Here is a 20,931-nt window from a genome sequence, read left to right on the forward strand (position 1 = left end):
TAAAAGTTCTGTCAAAATAAAAGCAAAAGTTAAAGGAAAAAAGTATGACAGTAATATATCTCTACTGTAAAGTTATGTAATATTCACTGTTATACTACTACTACTACTACTACTAATAATAATAATAAATCAGTAGTAATTGTATTATACGTAAGCAGTATCTAACATCTGTGATGCTCTGTTGTTCTGCATTTTATTTGACAAAGTATAACTCCAGTGTTGTATTTTGGATTGTGCTGTGAGGTTCTGTATATAAGCACTTCATATGATAAAAATACAATACAATATTAAGTTGAAAATTAATTGTTCTATTTTCATTTGATTAAAGTTTTAATGAATTCATTCATTTAAACACCATTTTGCTGATACAATTGAAATAAACTGTGGATATGGAGTTCAGAAAAACAGGTATCAGACTCGGTATCGGCGAGTACCAAAATGAAAGTATCGGTACTCGTACTCGTTCTCAAAAAAATGGTATCGCGACATCCCTAATTTTTATCCTAAAATCTGCTTTCATTGTCAATCTGTACTCAGGATACAAGACAGCTGGGAATACACATGGAGAACAAAATTGCCTTTTGTTTAGGGCTTTATTTTTACTTTCTAGGCTATTCATGCTACTGTTTTTAGCTGGTTTCTCTGCAGGCATACTTTTCCTTTGAAGTGTCAGAGCATTTGGTTGTAATGAGGGAGGCGCAATTAGCGTCAGTCTCAAGAAATGAGGAGCAGAGGGGTTTTCATGGGGGTGGGGTATGCTGGGGGGGCACGATGGAGTTCATTTACCCCGACTGCACGGGCATGTTATGTGAGGATGGATCTGCTGGGACTCCCCCCCCCCCCGGGTTCTCTCCAGGGTCGAACTCACTGTTATCAAAACACCATCCATTACACCCCTGACAGCTCCTCCTGGAGACCTAGGCTCTGCTAGACCTACAGGGAATTTCTGTCCTTGCCCCTGAAAAGAAAGGGATGCAGTAAGAAAAATGATGGAGAGAATGAAAGAGAGGAGAGGTGATTCATCAAGGCCAGACTTTTTTGTTTTTTTCGTAAGCAAGGAAGAGGTGGGGTGGTGAGGAGATACAGAGATGAAACAGAGAACCGTTAGACAGAAAAGTCAGGCCTCACTTTGGGATGCACTCAAGACTGTAGCTGCAAAGTTAATGAAAATCACAGTAAGCCTGCTGGGGGAATATCTTTCTTAAAATGAAAATCTGTTTTTTGTTAGATTCTTCTGTATTACACAGAGTTGGGGACGCTACTTTGAAACTGCAGCAACAAGTTATTTAAAATTGAAATAAGTTCAACCACAGCCAAGCATACCTTTTGAAAAAAGTTGGTTTAACTACAAGCTGCACTGAGAAATGTAAACATACAATTGTGCTTCATGTGGTAACATCTTAATTAACTGGTTTCATTCAAGTCAAAAACATGATTTTACAACACTGAATAAATCTAATAGAGTACAATAAAATGAGTAAAACATTTACTAATCAAAAGCTCTTCAAAGACAGCATTTGAATAGATACATTTACACTAAATACTACTACTACTAATAATAATAATCTAAAAAAGCATAATTTTCTGTAATCATGGAAAAAAAGATCTGGAATTTCTGGAAAAGAGACACTATTTTGAAAGCAGCTGAGCTGTGAAAAATGTAGTTAAATTAGTAATGTTCTACTTCTAGTTCTTTTAGTCACAGGTCTCTTTTGATTGGGTATAAAATGGTAAATTATAATAAAATGCAACTAACCAAAAATTAAAAGACTTGTCAACTTTTAAAAGTTATCTTGAAATTTTTTTTTTTTTTTTTTTTTGATGTCAAAATCAAACTTTATGGTATATTTTGGTATATTCATCTGCCACTTGATAATATGGTTTATATTAATATATATATATATATATATATATATTTAGACAAGTTTTTGTTCCGTATGTTAGGATTCTGAATTTTGCTGTTGTTAATGCATGTACAAAATTGTCAATATTCCTATTCTGCCATGTTAATAATTTTGCATTTTGTTGGGCTTATGCAGTTAATTATAATACTAACTAATTTCAATGTTTGATTTGAACAACCTGAGACGTGAGTGTGACTGATTTTTTTATTTGTAACTAGTGGAACCTAATAAACAAGCAAAGAAAAAAAAAAGAAAAAAATTCAAGAGTAAATAGTTTTCTTAAAAATGTATGTCCTCATATGGGGACAGCGGGACTAAGTTGTGAAATTTTAAATAATACCAAGCTATAGAAAGTCAGACTTTAAAATCAAATTGTTTATTATGTTTCCAAGTGTGTTGGTTATTCATGTTTTTGAGACGTTACAGACATTACAGCTGATTTTCTACAAAGCTGAAATAATTATTCTTATTCAGTGTATATGGCCAGAATCGTCCAATCACTGCCAACCATGTTAAAATAAAATTTAGCATTATAAATTCTGAATCTATGCTTGATTACCATTTTCATCCTAACTCCACATAAAGCCTCTGAAAGCAAGATTTTTCAGCCCATTGATTCTCAATTCATTTTTTTAAAGCAGGTTTCTTACCAGAGGCACTTTTGTTGGCTCTGCGCCCGTAGAAGCACTTCACGGAAATTGACACCCTGCTGTTGTCATGTGACGTGGTGCGCCAGAAGTTTAATCCTTAAATGACAGTGTATTGTGTTGTGAACAGTATTCAGTCAGTTTAAATTCATTTAAATTAGGCGTTGCATATCGAGAAGCCAAAACGTCCATATATGTGGACGCGGGGTCACACAAGGTTAAGGAAATTTTTATGTACTTTAGTATGATAAACTGTTTTTTTCTTTTCACTTGTTGTCCAATGTAAAATCTGGGTCCTGATGCAAAACCAGTAAAGAACCACTGCTCTAGAGTCAGATTTAGAGTAGAGTCTAGTCAGACTGATCACACTGTGAATTCGGCAACAGGAGGTCGAAAGTGCTGCTGCTGATATCAGTCTATGCTTACTAAAATTCAAACCGCTGCCCGCGGTGGCAAAAGCTGGAAGTGTTGCTGACCAGTTTCTGAGTGAAATGTCCACAGGGTGGCAAAGCGAGTTGTATTTTTAGTTTCTAACTGATGTAATAGAGTTTTTATTAACCATGTGCCCTAATCCTTAATATAACCATCAGTGGAGTAAAAATTTAATTTTAGAGCAAAAATGCAACCTTCGAATTGTGCTAACCATTGTTTATGTAAACACAACTCCCTTGTTTCCATGGGTCCAGAACCCATGTCAGCAACACGCTGTCAGTAGCGCTACTAGGGAAAGGTAAACACATTTGAATCGATTCAAAAATTTCTGATCAAGGATAACGCTCGTCAGTAATTTGGCAGAATGTGGTCGATTTCAGGGTACATAAACATTCGGTAGCAGCATGTCGATTTCCCGTGTGATCGATGTTGGTTTAGTCTAAAGTTTAGACACTGTTTTTGAGTAAAATACACGCACCATCACACACATACACACACAGCTGCCGTGGCGGGTGAGGTTGGTTGTGTTTTCAACTCTTTTTAAGTGCTGTTCACTCTGAATTAGCTGTCATTAGAGCCCTAACAGTTTTACTGCGTCTGTAAACAGCATAATGACCCCACACACACCTTTAACTCTTCATTGAGTTTCACAGAACACACACACACACCTCCAGCCAGCATGGCTTGCTCGGTCGTAAAGTTACCCACCATTTGCTACCATAGCTCTCGGCGTGCAACAGGTGTTAAGAAAGAGTCATTCATAGGTCAGTTTTAATACACATCCCTCTTTATTTATGGATCTAGTTGAGGTTTACATGGCTGACCTAGGATCAGTTGTTGCCTAATTACAGGTTAAGACCTCCCCTGTCTCTGTATGCATATCCTTTGGGTTTAGAGAAAGGCTTTTGTGGTTGCTAGAGTCGTCACCCTTGGTTACAGGATGGCAATTTGTAATGACTTTGTGGTTTGGCGTCTACAGTAAATCCCAGTTGGCAACTCTCTACTTAGTGCATGGGGTTTTCCTTTAGTTTAGAGCTTTATTCGCCAATTATAAGATAACCGAGGAATTGTTGCTGATACCCTGTTGTTTTGTTGCTGCTGTCTACAAGTTAAAGAGACCGTTCATGTGTGCATTATATAGTGAGATTTTGCTTTTGTCTTGCAATTTAAAACAAAAATCACTTACAAAAATGTATCATGGTAATACCAAAGTATTCTTTGAAGCAACTTGGAGTACCATTTAAATACCGTGGTGTATGAATATGATAATGTTTCTATATAAAAAACATGGTATTTCCATCAAATACCATCATTGTACCATGGTGTCGCTATGGTACAGTCATTTTAAATCAAAGCATTAAATGCTTGGCACTTTGTTTAAAATAAACAATTAAATTGTTAAATATTTAAATAAATCATATTACAATCACTTCAAACTATTAAATCATTAAATCAGTAAATAAATTTGCCAGATTTGCATACTTTTTTACTTACCATTAGCTTTGGTTTGATTTTCATTTATGCACGAGCTTTGCTCTTTTACTTATTTTAAAAATTTAACTCACTGTTCACTCAGAACGCATTCTTGTATTAAAAAAGCTAGATGCAGCACTGCATGCGTTTTTACAAAGTAATGAAAAGTAATGAAAATTCTCTCATCATTTACTCACCCTCATGCCATCCCAGATGTGTTTGACTTTCTTTCTTCGTAAGTCGCTTTGGATAAAAGCGTCTGCTAAATAACTAAATGTAAATGTAAATGTTTCTTCTGCAGAAACGAAGATTTTTAGAAGAATATTTTTAGCTCTGCAGGTCCATACAATGGCAGTGAATGGTGGCCAGAACTTTGAAGCTCCAAAAAGCACACAAAGGCAGCATAAAAGTAATCCATATGTCTCTAATGGTTAAATCCATGTCTTCTCAAGCAATATGATGAGTGAGTGAGAAATAGATATATTTATAACACCTTTTTTTGGCTATAAATTCCCCTCCCTGCCCATTAGGTGCCGATATGCACAAAGAATGCAAATCGCCAAAAACAAAAGAAGAAGAATGTGAAAGTGAAAGTGTAGATTTATAAATTGGAGATGTATTAGGCTGGTCAGGATGCTCAAACAAACAGAGCAATGTTTTGAAAGTGCCACAGAGCTTTTCTGGGAAAAGTTTTAAGTTTCTGTAATTGAAGAAAATATTTGAACATTTAAAAAATACATATTTCAACTCTAAATATTGCATATGTTTGCTTTTATCTGTCGCGTAATTGTTGATGTTTGTGTCTCATAGCACCCATACCCCTCTGAGGAACAGAAGAGACAGCTGTCTCAGGACACAGGACTGACCATCCTCCAGGTCAACAACTGGTAAGCGCTGACTAGACCAGACTTACACTGGATCTCACTTCATCCATAAGTCAAACTCACTGCTAATGTAATGTGAAGCATATTTTGCTTTACACTCTTAAAAGAAATGAGAAATGACAATTCTGTCATTATTTACACACACGTATGTCATTTCCAAACCCATACGTTATTATTTTATTTGGTGGATCACAAAAGGAGAAATCTTGTAAAATCTTCAGGCAGCTCTTTTCCATATAGCAACAATTTAGTCACCACAGCACAGACATTTTGTCATATGTTTCTTATGTTTCAAACACTATAACGACATGGGGGGAAAATCCAAAAACATTTTTACTGGGTCCCAGAAAGATAATAACCAGCAATTGCTGTAATGCAAAAACCAGCTGTGCTGTGCAAGCTATATAAATTATACACCGATCAGCCACAACATTAAAACCACCTGCCTAATGTTGCCTAATATCCCCCTCATGCCGCCAAAACAGTGCTAACCTATTCTACAACTATTCTTCTCAGCACAATTGTACAGAGTGGTTATCTGAGTTACCGTAGACTTTATCAGTTTGAGCCAGTCTGGCCATTCTCTGTTGACCTCTCTCATCAACAAGGCGTTTCCGTCCACAAAACTGCCGCTCACTGGATGTTTTTGGTTTTTGCCACCATTCTGAGTAAATTCTAGAGACTGTTGTGAGTGAAAATCACAAGAGATCAGCAGTTACAGAAATACTCAAACCAGCCCATCTGGCACCAACAATCATCCATGCGATTATCTAATCAGCCAATTGTGTGGCAGCAGTGCAGTGTATAAAATCATTCATATACGGGTCAGGAGCTTCAGTTAATGTTCACATCAACCATCAGAATGGGGAAAAATGTGATCACAGTGATTTTGACCGTGGCATTATTGCTGGTGCCAGATGGGCTGGTTAGCATACAGAATTACCCTAAAGAGATATTTCTGTCTGACCTGATCCTTAAAAATGACTTTCATTCATGTAGCCTATTGTAGTCAGGTTGATTCAGTTGCATCAAATTATGTCTTTGACGTGAATAAAACCCAGTTCATTCAGATGTTACTGCATGAAGTACATTTTAATTGATAGAACAATATCTCATCCTAGGCTTTTGCCAATCACTGTAAATAATATCTTGACCTCCGGAGCCCTTCATAATTAAAGCATAACTAATTAGCATTTTAATTACTAGAGTGAAAATACATTAGGTGCTCTTCGAAGCACAACATAAACAGAGCGCCGAATGTGCAGTGTGTATGTCTACAGTTCCAGAGCGCAGAGGAAACAGGTGAGGGAGAGCCAAGGGTGAAAATGAGCTGCTGTCAAATTAAACAGAAATTATCACAGACAGCAGCTGGACTGGTTTATTTAAACATGGAGACGCACACACTCTCATAAAGAGGAACACTGTCCTCTGAATGAACTCACAATACAGTGGGACTAAAAGAACCTTTTACTGTATGTCTATGGTTTTCAGACATGAACATTTGTGTTTCAGTTTTATTTTCAATAGGCTACAAATATCATATGGTGAATTAAAATAAACTATGAGATCTAGGCATGTACTACAATGAGGTCTAAAAGTCTGAGATCACAATTATAAACTGGAATGTATTTTTTTCTTTTAAGTAAACCTGGAAATAAGTAAAGTTTTAGGTTTTGAAAAAAAAAGAAAGAAGCTATTACATAAAATTAAGAAAAAATATTAAGGATTATGCACTATACACTAAAAAAATATTTTGTGGTGAAGTAAATATAGCAGAAAAGATTAAGTACTTTCTACACTGAATAAATTAGTTTAAGCATGAACTTTAAAATATTAAGTAAATTCTATGTTTGTAATTAATTTAAACTTTATATTATTGGGGGCCTGGGTAGCTCAGTGGTAAAAGACACTGGCTACCACCCCTGGAGCTCGCTAGTTTGCTAGTTCAAATCCCAGGGTGTGCTGAGTGACTCCAGCCAGGTCTCCTAAGCAACCAAATTGGCCTGGTTGCTAGGGAGGGTGGAGTCACATGGGGTAACCTCCTCATGGTTGCTATAATGTGGTTCGTTCTCGGTGGGGCGCGTGGTGAGTTGAGCATGGTTGCCATGGTGGATGGCGTGAAGCCTCCACACGTGCTATGTCTCCATGGCAACACGCTCAACAAGCCACATGATAAGATGCGCGGGTTGACAATCTCAGACACAGAGTCAACTGGGATTCCTCCTCCACCACCCGGACTGAGGCGAATCACTACACAACAACATTATCTACCACTTATGATTGTAAAGTGTTGCCATTCAGTTTATATAAATGTATAAGAAAAAGTGTATATCTTAGGACCTGTAACTGGTCACCACTTCTTTTGATGAAATGATTTATAATCACCATTTTGCCTTCACAAGCTAATTTTAAAATGTCTTGCTGTATGAATTTTTAGAATAACAAATACTACATGTAATCTCTCAGTTAATATGAAGCCATAAAAGTGGCATGCACAATAATAATAATAAAAAAAAAGAATAATCAAAATGCCATTTAAAATAGTTTAAATAAAGTATAGAATATCACACTGCAGGGCAAGAAAAAAATATATATAAATAAGAAATTCTCAAATTCATACCGAAATAAATTAGATATCCTCATAGTGTCATTTGTAATAAAAACTTTTTATTGTTATTAGAAAAGAATGTAAATTAGAAGCACTTTCTCCGGTGGTCTCAGACTTTTGGACTCCACTGTATATGGTTTTAATATATACAGTAGTATATATATAAGCAACCTCAATGGTACAGCAGGTTTATTCACTGCTGCATTGTAGAGTAAAGGTACTATGTGTTTCTTAGCTCCCTCATGCATGAGAAAAAAATAGTTCACTTGCTGCATAGTTTTGTTATGTGTTTGGCGTGCTCATCGGGCCGTATAAGAGTGTGTGTTTGCAGTGAACAGGCCGAGGCATGAAGCTCGTAAACTCGGTCTCGTGGTGAGAAGGGGGGTTCAGTGAGGGGTCAGCTTTTAACCCCCTTAAAGAGTGGGACGGGCTCATCCCCGCTGGGGATACGGCTCTTATCTCTGATTGGTCGCCTAAAGGGCGGAGTTCAGAGGGATGCTAACCTTCAACAACCTCAAAAGAACATTTACAATAATACCTGCTCAGAATGTTCAACCTCTCACGCTGCTTTCCTGTTTAACCATTTTGTTTTTTGCTTAATTAATGTATTAATCAATGTATTAATCTAGAGCACTGGTTCTCAAATGGTTATGCTTCAAGACACAAATGTTTACAGTGGACATCATGTGGCAGCCTAACACAGTGCTAAAATTGTTTATCGTACAAAAGTGAATAAAATCCTTAAAATTGAGCATTAATACACTTTAAAAAATATCCTGTTAAATTTACAGTAAAAAACTGGTAGCTGTGGTTATAATACAGTGAACACTTGTTTTGGCCATTACAGGGTGTCATTCGGGTGCCTGCACATTTTAAAGTTTACTACCGTATATCATTAAATTATATCATTTTAATATACCAACCAACTGGAGGTACAAAAATCTGCTTTGCACTTTTAAATTTACTGTCAACCACTTTATTAACACAGTAAAACAGAATGACGTGATGACTTAAATTTCATCAAGAGTGGCCCTTCCAAGAGCAACGACCAATAAATTATGGCTGTGCAATTAATCGTAACCGCAATAAAAGTGCAATTTCTAAACCGCAGCAAGCTGAAATGTTTATAATTTTTTATACTCAGAATTCTGTGATGTTTAATTTGCTATTCTGATTTGTGAACATCTTTTACACACTGACGAGATCTCTCTAATCAGAATGCAGTGTGCAAAAAAAGGTACCAGTGAACAGAAATCGGGAAGTGAATAAAGAATTTAGGCATAAATAAATAAATGACAACATTATCTACCACTTATGCAAGACATTTTTTTACCTCCTCAAATGTGTTTTGAACACAAAAATTTGTGAATGGAAAATGATATCTATAAAGAAAGACATTTTCCAAAAATCGCAATGGCAGTATCGCGATATGATTTTTTAAATTACACCATATCACACAAACCTACAGTAAATATGTATAGACAACGCACAGTGTGACCCACACAAACACAAAATACCATCAGGATAACAAATGTGGCATAAAAAACTAAACCACATAATTGTAACATAAAACACCCCAATGCGCATAACTGATATAAAAAATTAGTTAAATATTTCAATAAAATATAAGCAAATGTGATGGATCACACGTAACTTCTGGGAATGAATTCCCAATTCTTATTTCTTATTCACCCAAAAATGAAAATTCTCTCATCATTTACTCCATCATGCCATCCCAGATGTGTATGACTTTCTTCTGCAGAACACAAAGCTTTTTAGAAGAATATTTAAGTTCTGTAGGTCTATTCAATCCATAAGACTCCAGTGGTTTAATCCATGTCTTTAGAAGCAATTTGATAGATGTGTGTGAGAAACAGATCAATATTTAAGTACTTTTTACTATAAATCTACACATTCACTTTCACATTCTTCTTCTTTTGCTTTTGGCGATTTGCATTCTTCTTGCATATCACCATCTACTGGTCAGGGAGGAGAATTAAAGTGGAGATTTATAGTAAAAAAGGACTTAAATATTGATCTGTTTCTCACCCACACCTATCATATAACTTCTGAAGACATGGATTAAACCACTGGAGTTGTATGGATTACTTTAAAAAATTTTTTGTCTTCTTTAGTTTTGTTCATGCATGGTTTCCGAAGATGATGTAGTCCTTGTTACAGTCTACGTAATTTGACTGGCTTCTACTTATTGACAGATACATTTGTGCCAAAATACAAGTCTGATTGGATGAATGGTCTTTGATGTCAAAAATAAAGATACAAGAATCATTTTCCGCCTCGTTTTAAAGGGTTCCCATCTTTTTGGACCAATGGAGTTCCATGAGTCATTTGTGATTACTGGAAAAGTTTTAAAAATCATTTGATTCAGACCAATTTGCAAATGATTCATTTAGACCGATATGTGAAGTGATTTGTTGATCGTCAAAGTGCGATACACTCACATATCAGACGTTACTATGGCTAACGAGCAATTTGATTCTACACAAGATATATATATATATATAAAACATAGCTAGATGAAAATTGCATATTCACTACAGACATTTCAATCACTTTTAGATTTTATTAATTTCCATGACTTTCCAGGCTTGAAAAAAAAAACTGTTTTAAAATTATTTAGAGAATCACAACTCTAATATAAAGAACCATCATATGTTCTTCAACGTTTTAGATCCTAACACCTCTCGCTGTGTGTGTAATTCACTTCCTATGAATTAAAAGTGGAACATCCCATGCTTTGTGAAGGTTAAAATGGAAGCAAAGCACCTGGGGTGTCGCAGAGCAGTCATTAATCATGTGTGGACTTGTGCCCTGGCACTCAGCAGTCAGAGGTCACGGGGAAATTTTTAGGCTGAGACAGAGCAGAGCTGCACTGCTGCTCGGGGTGTGAGGTCACTGAGTCAGGGGGTGAAAGGTCAAGCATGGAAATAAAAGCACTGAAGTTCTGGTGAACTGGGGAAAAGGTTTATATGGTATATGTTCTATATTAAAATAAACTCGATTTTGACATTTTCCGAAGAAATGTGAGTGGGGCTTGCCTGTGCAAAACTCGTAGCCACGAAGCTAGGGTGTTGCAGAGCAGTTGCTAGGGTGCTCTAGATGATTGCTAGGTGGTTGCTTACCAGCCCAAGTCAAAAGAGTCCACTTACAAGTCTCTGCGATATTCTAGTTAATATGCCTCGGGTCGCTCCTTTAATGTAAGTCTTTAGAATTTAGAAGTCAGTAGAAAAATCTGATCACTTAGAAAAGAAAGAAATAGCACACCTCTCCTCAAAAAGCAGCACGATTTGAGGTATCATTCATGTCCGTAGCACAAACAGTGCAGGGCAAGTAATGCAGTTCAGTACTAAAGGTTAGGGGTTTGTTCAAATCTCTAACCCAATGTTAGCAAGCACCACTAATAAAGAATGGTTGCTTTTATTTATTTTTTATTTTTTTATTGTTTTCATCTGTGTTCTTTCTTGTTCTCGTTTAGGTTTATCAATGCCAGAAGAAGGATCGTCCAACCAATGATCGACCAGTCCAACCGTGTAGGCAAGTGCCTTGTAAACTTACTGAGATCATTTTTGTTAAACTTTCAGAACTTTCACACTAAAATGTATAAAACTTTAAGGTACTGTTCACACAGAATGCATGCTTGCATTGAGTCTGCATTATTTTGTCTATGTGCCCATGCATCAGAAGGATGATTTAGGTCGTTGCTCCACATTTAGCTGTTTTTCTAGCACCTCGTGCCATGAGCATTGCATTTTTGGCAATGCTCAACATAATCAAGTCTCCCTGCACTCTGAAACAACTTATAAAATTTTATTTATCTGACTATTTAACAATACATTTAATTTGTTCAATGTGGGGAATAAATAAATTACACTTCAAAGTCAATTAATTCAAACTCAAATCAAGTTTTATGTTGTAGCAATATAAAGAAAAGAATGCAAATACACACCCTCAGAAAAAAAAGAAAAGAAATGGTACAAGGGTCATCACTGGGGATATACCCTGAAGGGGACTTTTTTGGTACCTCTAGTTACAGTTTTTAACTCATTTTTGGTACAACATTGTACCATAATGGGACCTACTGTGTACAATTATGTACCCAAACCCTAAATAGAGGTAGAAAAAAACCCCAGTTACAGCCCTTATCAATAAAAGGTGCAGTTTATTACTTTATGCAAACTACAGTCAAAAAAATCATTTTATGATTTAAGCATTGCAATTTCATTCAAATTAATTAAGTAATCTTTAATCAAATCAAGCAAAAAACTAAATGTTTTAAGTTTTTTTTTTTATGTTTTTTTTTTTGTTAAACATTACACAATGCAAACTGATAAAATTGTGTTATGAAATTGAAATGTGTAAATTTTAAAAATAGGTCTATATATATATAATTCACTAGCAACGGTATATATATAAAATTCACTAGCAACGGTGTTTGGTTTCACTCCGCACTCTGTCTTGCCATTTTTAAATGCAAGAACTGTGTGAATGGCCCCTAGAATGGGTTTCAGGATGAATTACTTGAACTCAGCCTTATCCATCACCACACACAGACACACACACACACACACACACACACACACACACCCCTCTGAGCTCAGTATGAAGTGTGAGGTGTTCAGGTCTGGTGGGGTTAAAGTGTTGATGATAGCAGTGGGGCTCAAAGACTCTCTTTGAGTACAAACGGATGCTAGCACGTGTTGTAGATTTTCCCCACAACACTACAGTATGTAAACAGGCTTTTTGGTGCTGTACCTTTAAACTGCATACCTGCCTAGTCCACTGGACTTTAAACTGTGTGAAATCTACTGAGGATACTTATGTAGTACTGGGACTGTTTACACATTTTCTTGGGGAAGCTATGGGCTATTCCGTCTACACAATGTGTGACCTACTTAACATTCCCTTGCGTAATGTATGTATGTATATGTTTATGTGTGTACAGTAGGTCATGGTGGCCCGTACACTCCTAATGGTCAGTCAATGGGAGGTTTTATAATGGATGGACAGTCACACATGGGCATCAGACCACCAGGTACATCAACCCTCTATCTGAGTGTTCAAATGTTTAAGGTAGAAAAAAACTGCTAGCCTGTAACTGAACCCAGAAGAGCACTGTTTGAGTTTTAAAATGCTCCATAAGCGGGTCGATCCTAAAATCAAAAGAAATAATAAAACTTTTTTTTTCTTAAAGAAACTGATGATACAGGATCACTGATATTTGCATTGTTTTTGCATTGTATTATTATAAAGGAATGTTCCGGGTTCAATACAAGTTGAGCTCAGTCGACAGCATCTGTAGCATAATGTTTATTACCACAAAACATAATTTCAACTATAGCCCCTCGTTTATTTTTTTGGGGAAAAAATATTTGTTACAGTGAGGCACTTAGAATGGAAGTGAATGAGGCACTCAATAAATGCTAAAATCAACAATGTTTCAAAAGTATAGCTGCAAGACATAAACATTATGGGCTGAATTCACTTAACAGTTGTGGCACTTTTGCGTGTGGAATCTCAGCGCAAAAACCTGAGTCTTATTTACTAACCACCCGCAATCTAGTTTAAGCAAGAGCAAACAGTGCAGATCTGCATAATTTTTCCCATTTTTATTGCAAATAACCGGAGCTTTTACCGTGCACAATTTATTCTTAGGGAATTCCCATCTGTTTGTTTTAACGTGATTTTAGTGTGATAAGATCACTTACAAAATGTATCTGTGTATAGTTATATTCAGTATTTACTTTGTTGTCATGACAACGTACCCTGTAATCCTGGTATTCCTGGTATACACAGAAAAGGATGGTAAGCAGTTTTATCACACTAAAATTATGTTAACACGTTAAATGTTTATGTTTCGTGGCTATACTTTTGAAACAATGTGTATTTTAATACATATGGATTGGCCCCATTCACTTCCATTGTAACTGCCTTACTGTAGCCATTTTTTGTTTTTTTTTAAATAAACGAAGGGCAAGTTGATTTATTTTTTATGTTTATTTATTTATTTATTTATTTATTATTATTATTATTGTGGTAATCAACATTATGCCACAAATTCTGTTGATTGAGCTTGTATTAAACCCTGCACATTCCTCTAACCACATTTTTCACCTTAATTCTCATTACGGTAATGCAAAAAAAAACAAAAAAAAAACAATGATATAATTTGAATTGTAACATTTTTATAAATGATGGTAGTATTTGTTGTACTGCTTGTAATTTATTCTGATTCCGTACAAATTTAATTCTGGTTATTTTTACTGTAATACATTAAAAACTAACTGTATTACAGTCATCAGAATCCCCATTAAGAATAATAGGAATTATACAAAAACTTAAAAGGAAGTTACAGCATTTGTTTTCATGGCATTATTTTCATGTGACAATGCCAACAATTTTGATTGTCCTAAATAAAGTCTTCATTTTCTTTATGTAAAATATGTTTTCTATGTTTTTATGAGATTCACCCGAAGATCTGAGGAAATACATTAGTTTCATTAATGTCTCTCTATTTTTTTAGCAGCTCTGGGTGGTCTTGGAGGAGTGAATATGGGGCTGGAGAGTCAGTGGCACTACATGTAAACAATCTCTCCAGCCATCCTGCTGAACACAGCAAACAAGAGGTACGTTTCTGCGCACGTTTTGGGTGGTTTACGAGGACATTTTTTTAGGTTACAGACTGGTAATTACAAGGGTATTATGCTATAAATGTGGTTTATGAGGACATTTCTAGTGTCCCCATAATTCAAATCGCTTAAAAAACATACTAAATGTGTTTTTTTGAAAATGTAAAAATGCAGAAAGATTTTTGTGAGGGTTAGGTTTAGGGGAATCTATAGTTCATACAGTATAAAAATCATTATGTCTATGGAGAGTCTTCATAATGATAGCTGCACCAATGTGTATGTGTGTGTGTGTGTGTGTGTGTTCAACAGACACAGAGAGAGAGAGAGAGAAACTAGCCAGTCATTGGTCTGTTGTTCTTTAGCAGCATGTTAGTCTCTCGGTGTGACAGTTCTTGCATATTGTTTAATTGCTGGTCAAGGTAAACGTACTAACGGATGACTTTGGCTGTTACGATGTATACAGCGATTATTTGACAACGTTCTGTCAATTCAATATAGTTCAACTTTCAACATGCAGCGCAATGGATCGATGTCAGTTTTAAAGCAACGGGCCAATCAGATGAATCTGGGGTTGATATAAACATATCTATGTATGAACGTGTAATGATTGTTTATGCTAGTAGTTTTGGGGAATTAAGGAATATTCTGGGTTCAATACAAGTTAAGCTCAATCGACAGCATTTGTAGCATTATGTTGATTAGCATAAAAAATGTATTTTGACTCGCCCCTCGGTTATTTAAAAAAAGCAAAAATTGTGGTCATAGTGAGGCACTATCCCTCATTGTTTCAAAAGTGTAGCACAAGACGTAAACATTATATGTGTTAACATGATTTTAGTATGATAAGATCGACTTCAGGGTTTACCATCATAATGGCAACAAAGCTGTAATATTGGATATACAGGAACTGTACACAGATAAGGCTAGTAAGAGATTTTATCACACTTAAAGGAATAGTTCACCCAAAAAATCTGAATTCTCTCATCATTTACTCCCCCTCATTCCATCCCAGATGTTTTTGACTTTCTTTCTTCTGCAGAACACAAATGAAGATTTTTAGAAGAACATCTCAGCTCTGTTGGTCCTTACAATGAAAGTGAATGGAGACCAAAACTTTGAAGCTGAAAAAAGCACATAAAGGCAGCATAAAAGTAATCCATATGACTCCAGTGGTTTAATCCATGTCTTCAGAAGCTGTAAGATAGGTGTGGATGAGAAACAGATCAATATTTAAGTCTTTTTCACTATAAATCTCCACTTTCACTTACTTCTTCTTTTGTTTTTGGCGGTTCACATTCATATTGGATATCGCCACCTACTGGGCAGGGTGGAGAATTTGTTGTAAAAAAGGACTTCAATATTGATCTGTTTCTCACCCACACCTATTATCACTTCAGAAGACATGTATTACTTTTATGCTGCATTTATGTGCTTTTTGGACCTTCAAAGTTCTGCCCACCATTCACTTGTGTTGTATGGACCTACAGAGCTGAGATATTCTCCTAAAAATCTTCATTTGTGTTCTGCAGAAGAAAGAAATTCACACATCTGGGATGGCATGAGGGTGAATAAATGATGAGAGAATTGTCATTTTTGGGTGAACTATCCCTTTAAATCATGTCAACACGAAAAATATAAGTCTTTTTAGCTATACTTTTGAAAGTATTTTAACGTTTATGGATTGGCCCCATTCACTTCCATTGTAATCGCCTTACTGTAACCGCCATTTTTGCTTTTTAAATAAACAAGGGACGAGTGAAATAATTTTGTGGTTAAAAACATTATGCTATACAAACGCAGTGTGAACGGCCCCTTCCGGCTATTTGACCATGTTAACATTCTTTTACATTTTCTTTGCAATTGTTCAACTTTAACCTCTTTTTTAAAAATTGTATTAATGGTTTAATAGCTCACAATAACGATTCTTATTACTGTAAAAGACTTCATGAGGCACCGCAGAGCGGCTCTGATTAATTTGTCACTCTGATTACTCTGTGGAGACAGTTTATGACATCAGGATTAGTTAATGTCTCAACCCATTAGAAAAGATAAAGATGAAAGGGCCTGTTCTGGCAGAAACGCCAACTGAATTAATTTGTGACTATACACTGTTGCCACTAGTGTTTTCCTCATAAATGATTTAACCTCTTTTTGATTACAGAGTTCTGGTACTTTGAAAGGACTGGTTCTCAGCTCATGAGTTTCCGATGGATTGGGAAATTGCATTTTTACTTGCACCACCAATAATGGCCTATCATCAATGGTACAGATACCCTCCAAAAACCTTTACAGCTTTACTCTCGGAAAGTTCTAAAGGCGCCGTCCTCGCGACACAGACAGTTTCAGCACGCAACGAGAGCGTTCTCATTCAAGATGGCAACCTGGACTCGTGTTTCATGTGATGGGCAGATCAACCGTATCAGTGAAGAGAGACAACAATATAGAAAAGAAATGCCTGAACATCTGGACATACCTCCTCTGGGCCAGGAGATTCTTTAATGCGACCTCTCACCTGGAACCAGGTGATTCTTCTAGTGGCCTTAAAGGTTAAAACAAAAGTCTCGTGTCTCAACCCAAATGCAACCTGAAATGAAGAGTCATTATTCTGAAAACAAAAGACGGGGAGTTTTTCTGCTGTGGGCGTCACACCACCAGCAAACATCTACATCACTTGAAGACGTCAACGACAATAACAGTCAAGAGTTTGTGATCTAAAGAGAGATCGTCGAGATCTTTGTTGAATGTCTGTGCAAAGAAATTGAATATACTACAAAAAAAAAAAAACATTCTTAATCAGTATTTTTGTCTTGTTTTCTGGGAAAAATATCTAAACATCCTAAGAAAACAAAACAAATGTACTTGAGAAGCTAAATTATTGTGCAAGATATTATATTGTATGAGACTGTAAGACTTGTTTTTAAAGAATGTATCTTGAATTATTTTATTTTCTTGAAATACGTTTTTTATTTTACCCCATTGGAAACATTGGCAAATGTTTTTTGGTTTTTTTTCTTCTTCTTCTGTTTTAAGCATAAACCTCACTAACTTTTGTTAAAACAATAAATCACAATTTGCCAATGGGGCAATAAAAATAAACTTGAGATATATTCTCACACAATATTGCTAATTAGGTCAGTTGTTTTGTAAGATATTATATAGTAGGATATTTTTAGATTAATATTGTGAAATGCTGGAAGGCTTGTTTTCAGAGAATGCATCTTGAATTTTTTTTACTTCATTTACAAAATTGGCCATTTTTTTCTTCTTTTGTTTTAAGCATAAACCTCATTAAATTTAGTTAGATTTATATGCTTAAAACTAAAAATTACATAAGAAATATGAACTTAATTAAAGATATATTGTCTGAAAAATGTTGTTTTATAATCTTACACAATTTAGCTTCATAAATACACTCAAACAAATATTTTAAGATTTAAGCTTTCAATTTCATAACCAAAAAATCCATCAAATTGAATTGTGTAATGTTTAACAAAATAATAATAATAAAAAAAAAAACTTTTATTAATTAAGTTTTTAATCAAAATTACACAGTTGAATTTGATGGAATTTTGAAATGCATAAATCTTAAAAATAGGCTAAAATATTTTTTTGGGGAGGTGTAAATTTATTTTGTTTTAAGAATGTTTAGATATTATTACTGGTAAACTAAACAAGTGTATACAGTGTATACAAAACCCAATAAATGTATATAATGCTGCTGGATGTGTCAAACATGATACAAGGCTCATAAACGTGGGTTTTGCCCAGTGAATGCAACTAAAGAATTCTCATACACGACCGATTTATTGCAAATGCGCTCAGATACATTTGGACAGTCTGGAGATGATGAGTTGAAAGTTCCTAATAATTGTTAATGTTCTTGATTTGACTGACTTGAGCTGAGCTGTATTTTCACAGTATGTGTGTGTGTGTGTGTGTGTGTGTTGTGTGTGTGTGTGTGTGTGTGTGTGTGTGTGCGTGTGTTTAGGTTTCAGTGTGGGTTTATTCACATAAATATTCATACCTCAACAAGTGTGTTATGTATTATTATTGTTGCATATTGTTGTGAAGATCTGCTCTGATTCCTTTGCTATGTTCGGAATGGAATACTCTCATGCAGCATACTTTTGCAGCACAGTATGCAGTATGCAGTGCTAAACGTTTCAAACAGTAATATTTTACAATGTTGTCGCATGACCTCACTATTATGCAGGTTTAGTAATTGAGTAGCGTCTGGTTATCATCACCCAAATAAATATGTTAACTTTGCATTTTGAATCAGGTTTTGTATTGTTATATTACTTCTGGTTCAATCGTCACACTGGAAAAGCAATGTCAAGTTGAGCACATTGCAGAATGCAATAATGTGAGGAGTATGCTTTGTGGTATACTGCATATTTTGGCAAATGTATTTAGTTATTTTATACATTCAGAATTTTTTTTTTTTATACTGTGCACAGTTTAAATACTATATACTGCTGAAAAAGTACAAGTAGTATGGGAGTCTGCTAGTCTGAACAAGCATAGCCTTTGCTTTCTGAGGTGGTGTGTATCGCCCACTATAGGACACAAGAGGTACTGCTTGCTCTGGCTGTGTACAGATCATGTGGTTAAACTGGAAATTTCCTCAACAGCTGGCATAAACTAATGTCTAGTCCATTTCCAAACATCATTACAGACATATCTAAACATCAAGTGATTTCTCGTCTGAAATGAACTATTTCTAAAACATTTATTGAAAATATATTTTCATAGATGCAAACTGGAATAGAATTAACCATAGCAAAGAGAAGTATGACAGAGAGAAAGCAGCTTATGAACATGGGTGTAAGATAAACATCCAAGGCACAAGAGTGATGGTCAGCTCTTTGCCTGAGTAATGAAAACGTCTGTGTTCTACATTTTAATACTTGATCTCACTCTTCATCCACTTTCCTGTTTAAAGCCACAACCAAAACAAATCCAGCAACATCTCACCAGAGGAGAATTTTGAAGCTAATCCAAAACTGTGTTTACAATTCTGGCAAACTGTTTTACGTAGTGATATTTTACTCTGTCAGTAAGACTGCAGCAGCTTTTCTGTTTGCATTTTAGATCAGTTCTTTGCACAGGTTTTACAGATCTCACAGACTTTCACTACAGTATTCTCATTTTCACTGTGCGAGTGAATCAGAAATGGTATTTTGCATAAGGGGAATTAAGTCCATTTTAGGACCATTAAGATGCATTGTGACATTATTTTGATGACAAAATATTTTCATCAAAGGGGGAAATTACTTTTGAAGGTTTATTTATGTAATTATCTTTTATTCCCATTATTCTCAATGATGATTCTCATTAGATTCTTTAATTTAAATAAGCAATAAGCAATTAAATAATCAAAGGCTGTACAACAAATACTACCATTACGTATAAATACTTTTCAGTTTAAATATCATTATTTATTTATTTATATTATTATTATTATTATTATTTTTCTTTTATTTTTTATTTTTTGCATAACAAGAATGAGAACTGGGGAAGAAATGTGTTTAATTGTGATTAAAAATAATGTCACAAAGTGAAAAACATTAATGGACTCAAATACGCTTCATGCATTTGTGGCATAGTGTTGATTACCACAAAAAAAAAAAAAATAATAATAATAATAATAATAAATACAAAAATAAAATAATAATAATACAAATTTCGACTTGTACCTCCTTTTTCTTATAAAAAATTAATAAATAAAAAATCAAGGTTACAGAAGATGTGAGGCCAATTTTTTGAGGGTTTAAAGGCAGAAATGTGAAGCTTATTATTTTATAAAAGCACTTGCATTAATTCTTCTGTTCAAACTCGTGTATTACTTGAGCTGTAATGTTATTTAAATGGTCATTTTTTCAGTTGTTTGAGGGTTTTAGGGTTTGTTGACATTACATCATGGAAATGAAGTTGTAAAATTGGCTATAACTTTACACAGAAAAGGTTTATAAGTGATTTTATCACACTAAAATCATGTTTACACGCATATCCTTGTGGCTATACTTTTGAAAAATTGGCCCCCATTCACTTCCATTGTAAGTGCCGCACTGGAACCAAAATTTTAGCTTTTTTTTAAAGAAAATTCTTATTTTATTTTGGTAATCAACATTATGCCACAAATGCTGTCGATTGTGCTCAACTCGTACTGAACCCGGAATATATGAGCCGTGTTCTAATACTGCGTGAATTGTATTTAAGAGGAATGTAAATTTAAATGTAAAGTGACATCCTTAATCCTCAGCTCTGTAAGGCAGCTATACATTATTAACACATACACTATACTGTGTAGTTTTAACCATTTAAATAATGCAT

The 20,931-nt window shown here is 35.1% G+C and overlaps 1 protein-coding gene across 3 annotated transcripts in view; it reads left to right on the plus strand.

The window, feature by feature from the left end:
* Positions 1-17,749, plus strand: part of LOC127445031 (homeobox protein Meis1-like) — a 31,062-nt gene extending 13,313 nt beyond the window's left edge. For 2 of the 3 annotated variants that reach the window (XM_051704761.1, XM_051704763.1), the window contains exons 9-13: positions 5,267-5,343; positions 11,445-11,503; positions 12,912-13,001; positions 14,490-14,592; positions 16,757-17,749. In XM_051704761.1, coding sequence (XP_051560721.1) covers positions 5,267-5,343; positions 11,445-11,503; positions 12,912-13,001; positions 14,490-14,551 — 288 coding nt within the window. In that variant the 3' untranslated portion in view covers positions 14,552-14,592; positions 16,757-17,749. The remainder of the gene's footprint in view (positions 1-5,266; positions 5,344-11,444; positions 11,504-12,911; positions 13,002-14,489; positions 14,593-16,756) is intronic. The other variant, XM_051704762.1, reaches the window with a different exon arrangement.
* Positions 17,750-20,931: the final 3,182 nt, after the last annotated feature.

Source organism: Myxocyprinus asiaticus, chromosome 8 (assembly GCF_019703515.2).
Source record: "Myxocyprinus asiaticus isolate MX2 ecotype Aquarium Trade chromosome 8, UBuf_Myxa_2, whole genome shotgun sequence".
In the NCBI taxonomy this organism is placed as follows: Eukaryota; Metazoa; Chordata; class Actinopteri; order Cypriniformes; family Catostomidae; genus Myxocyprinus; species Myxocyprinus asiaticus.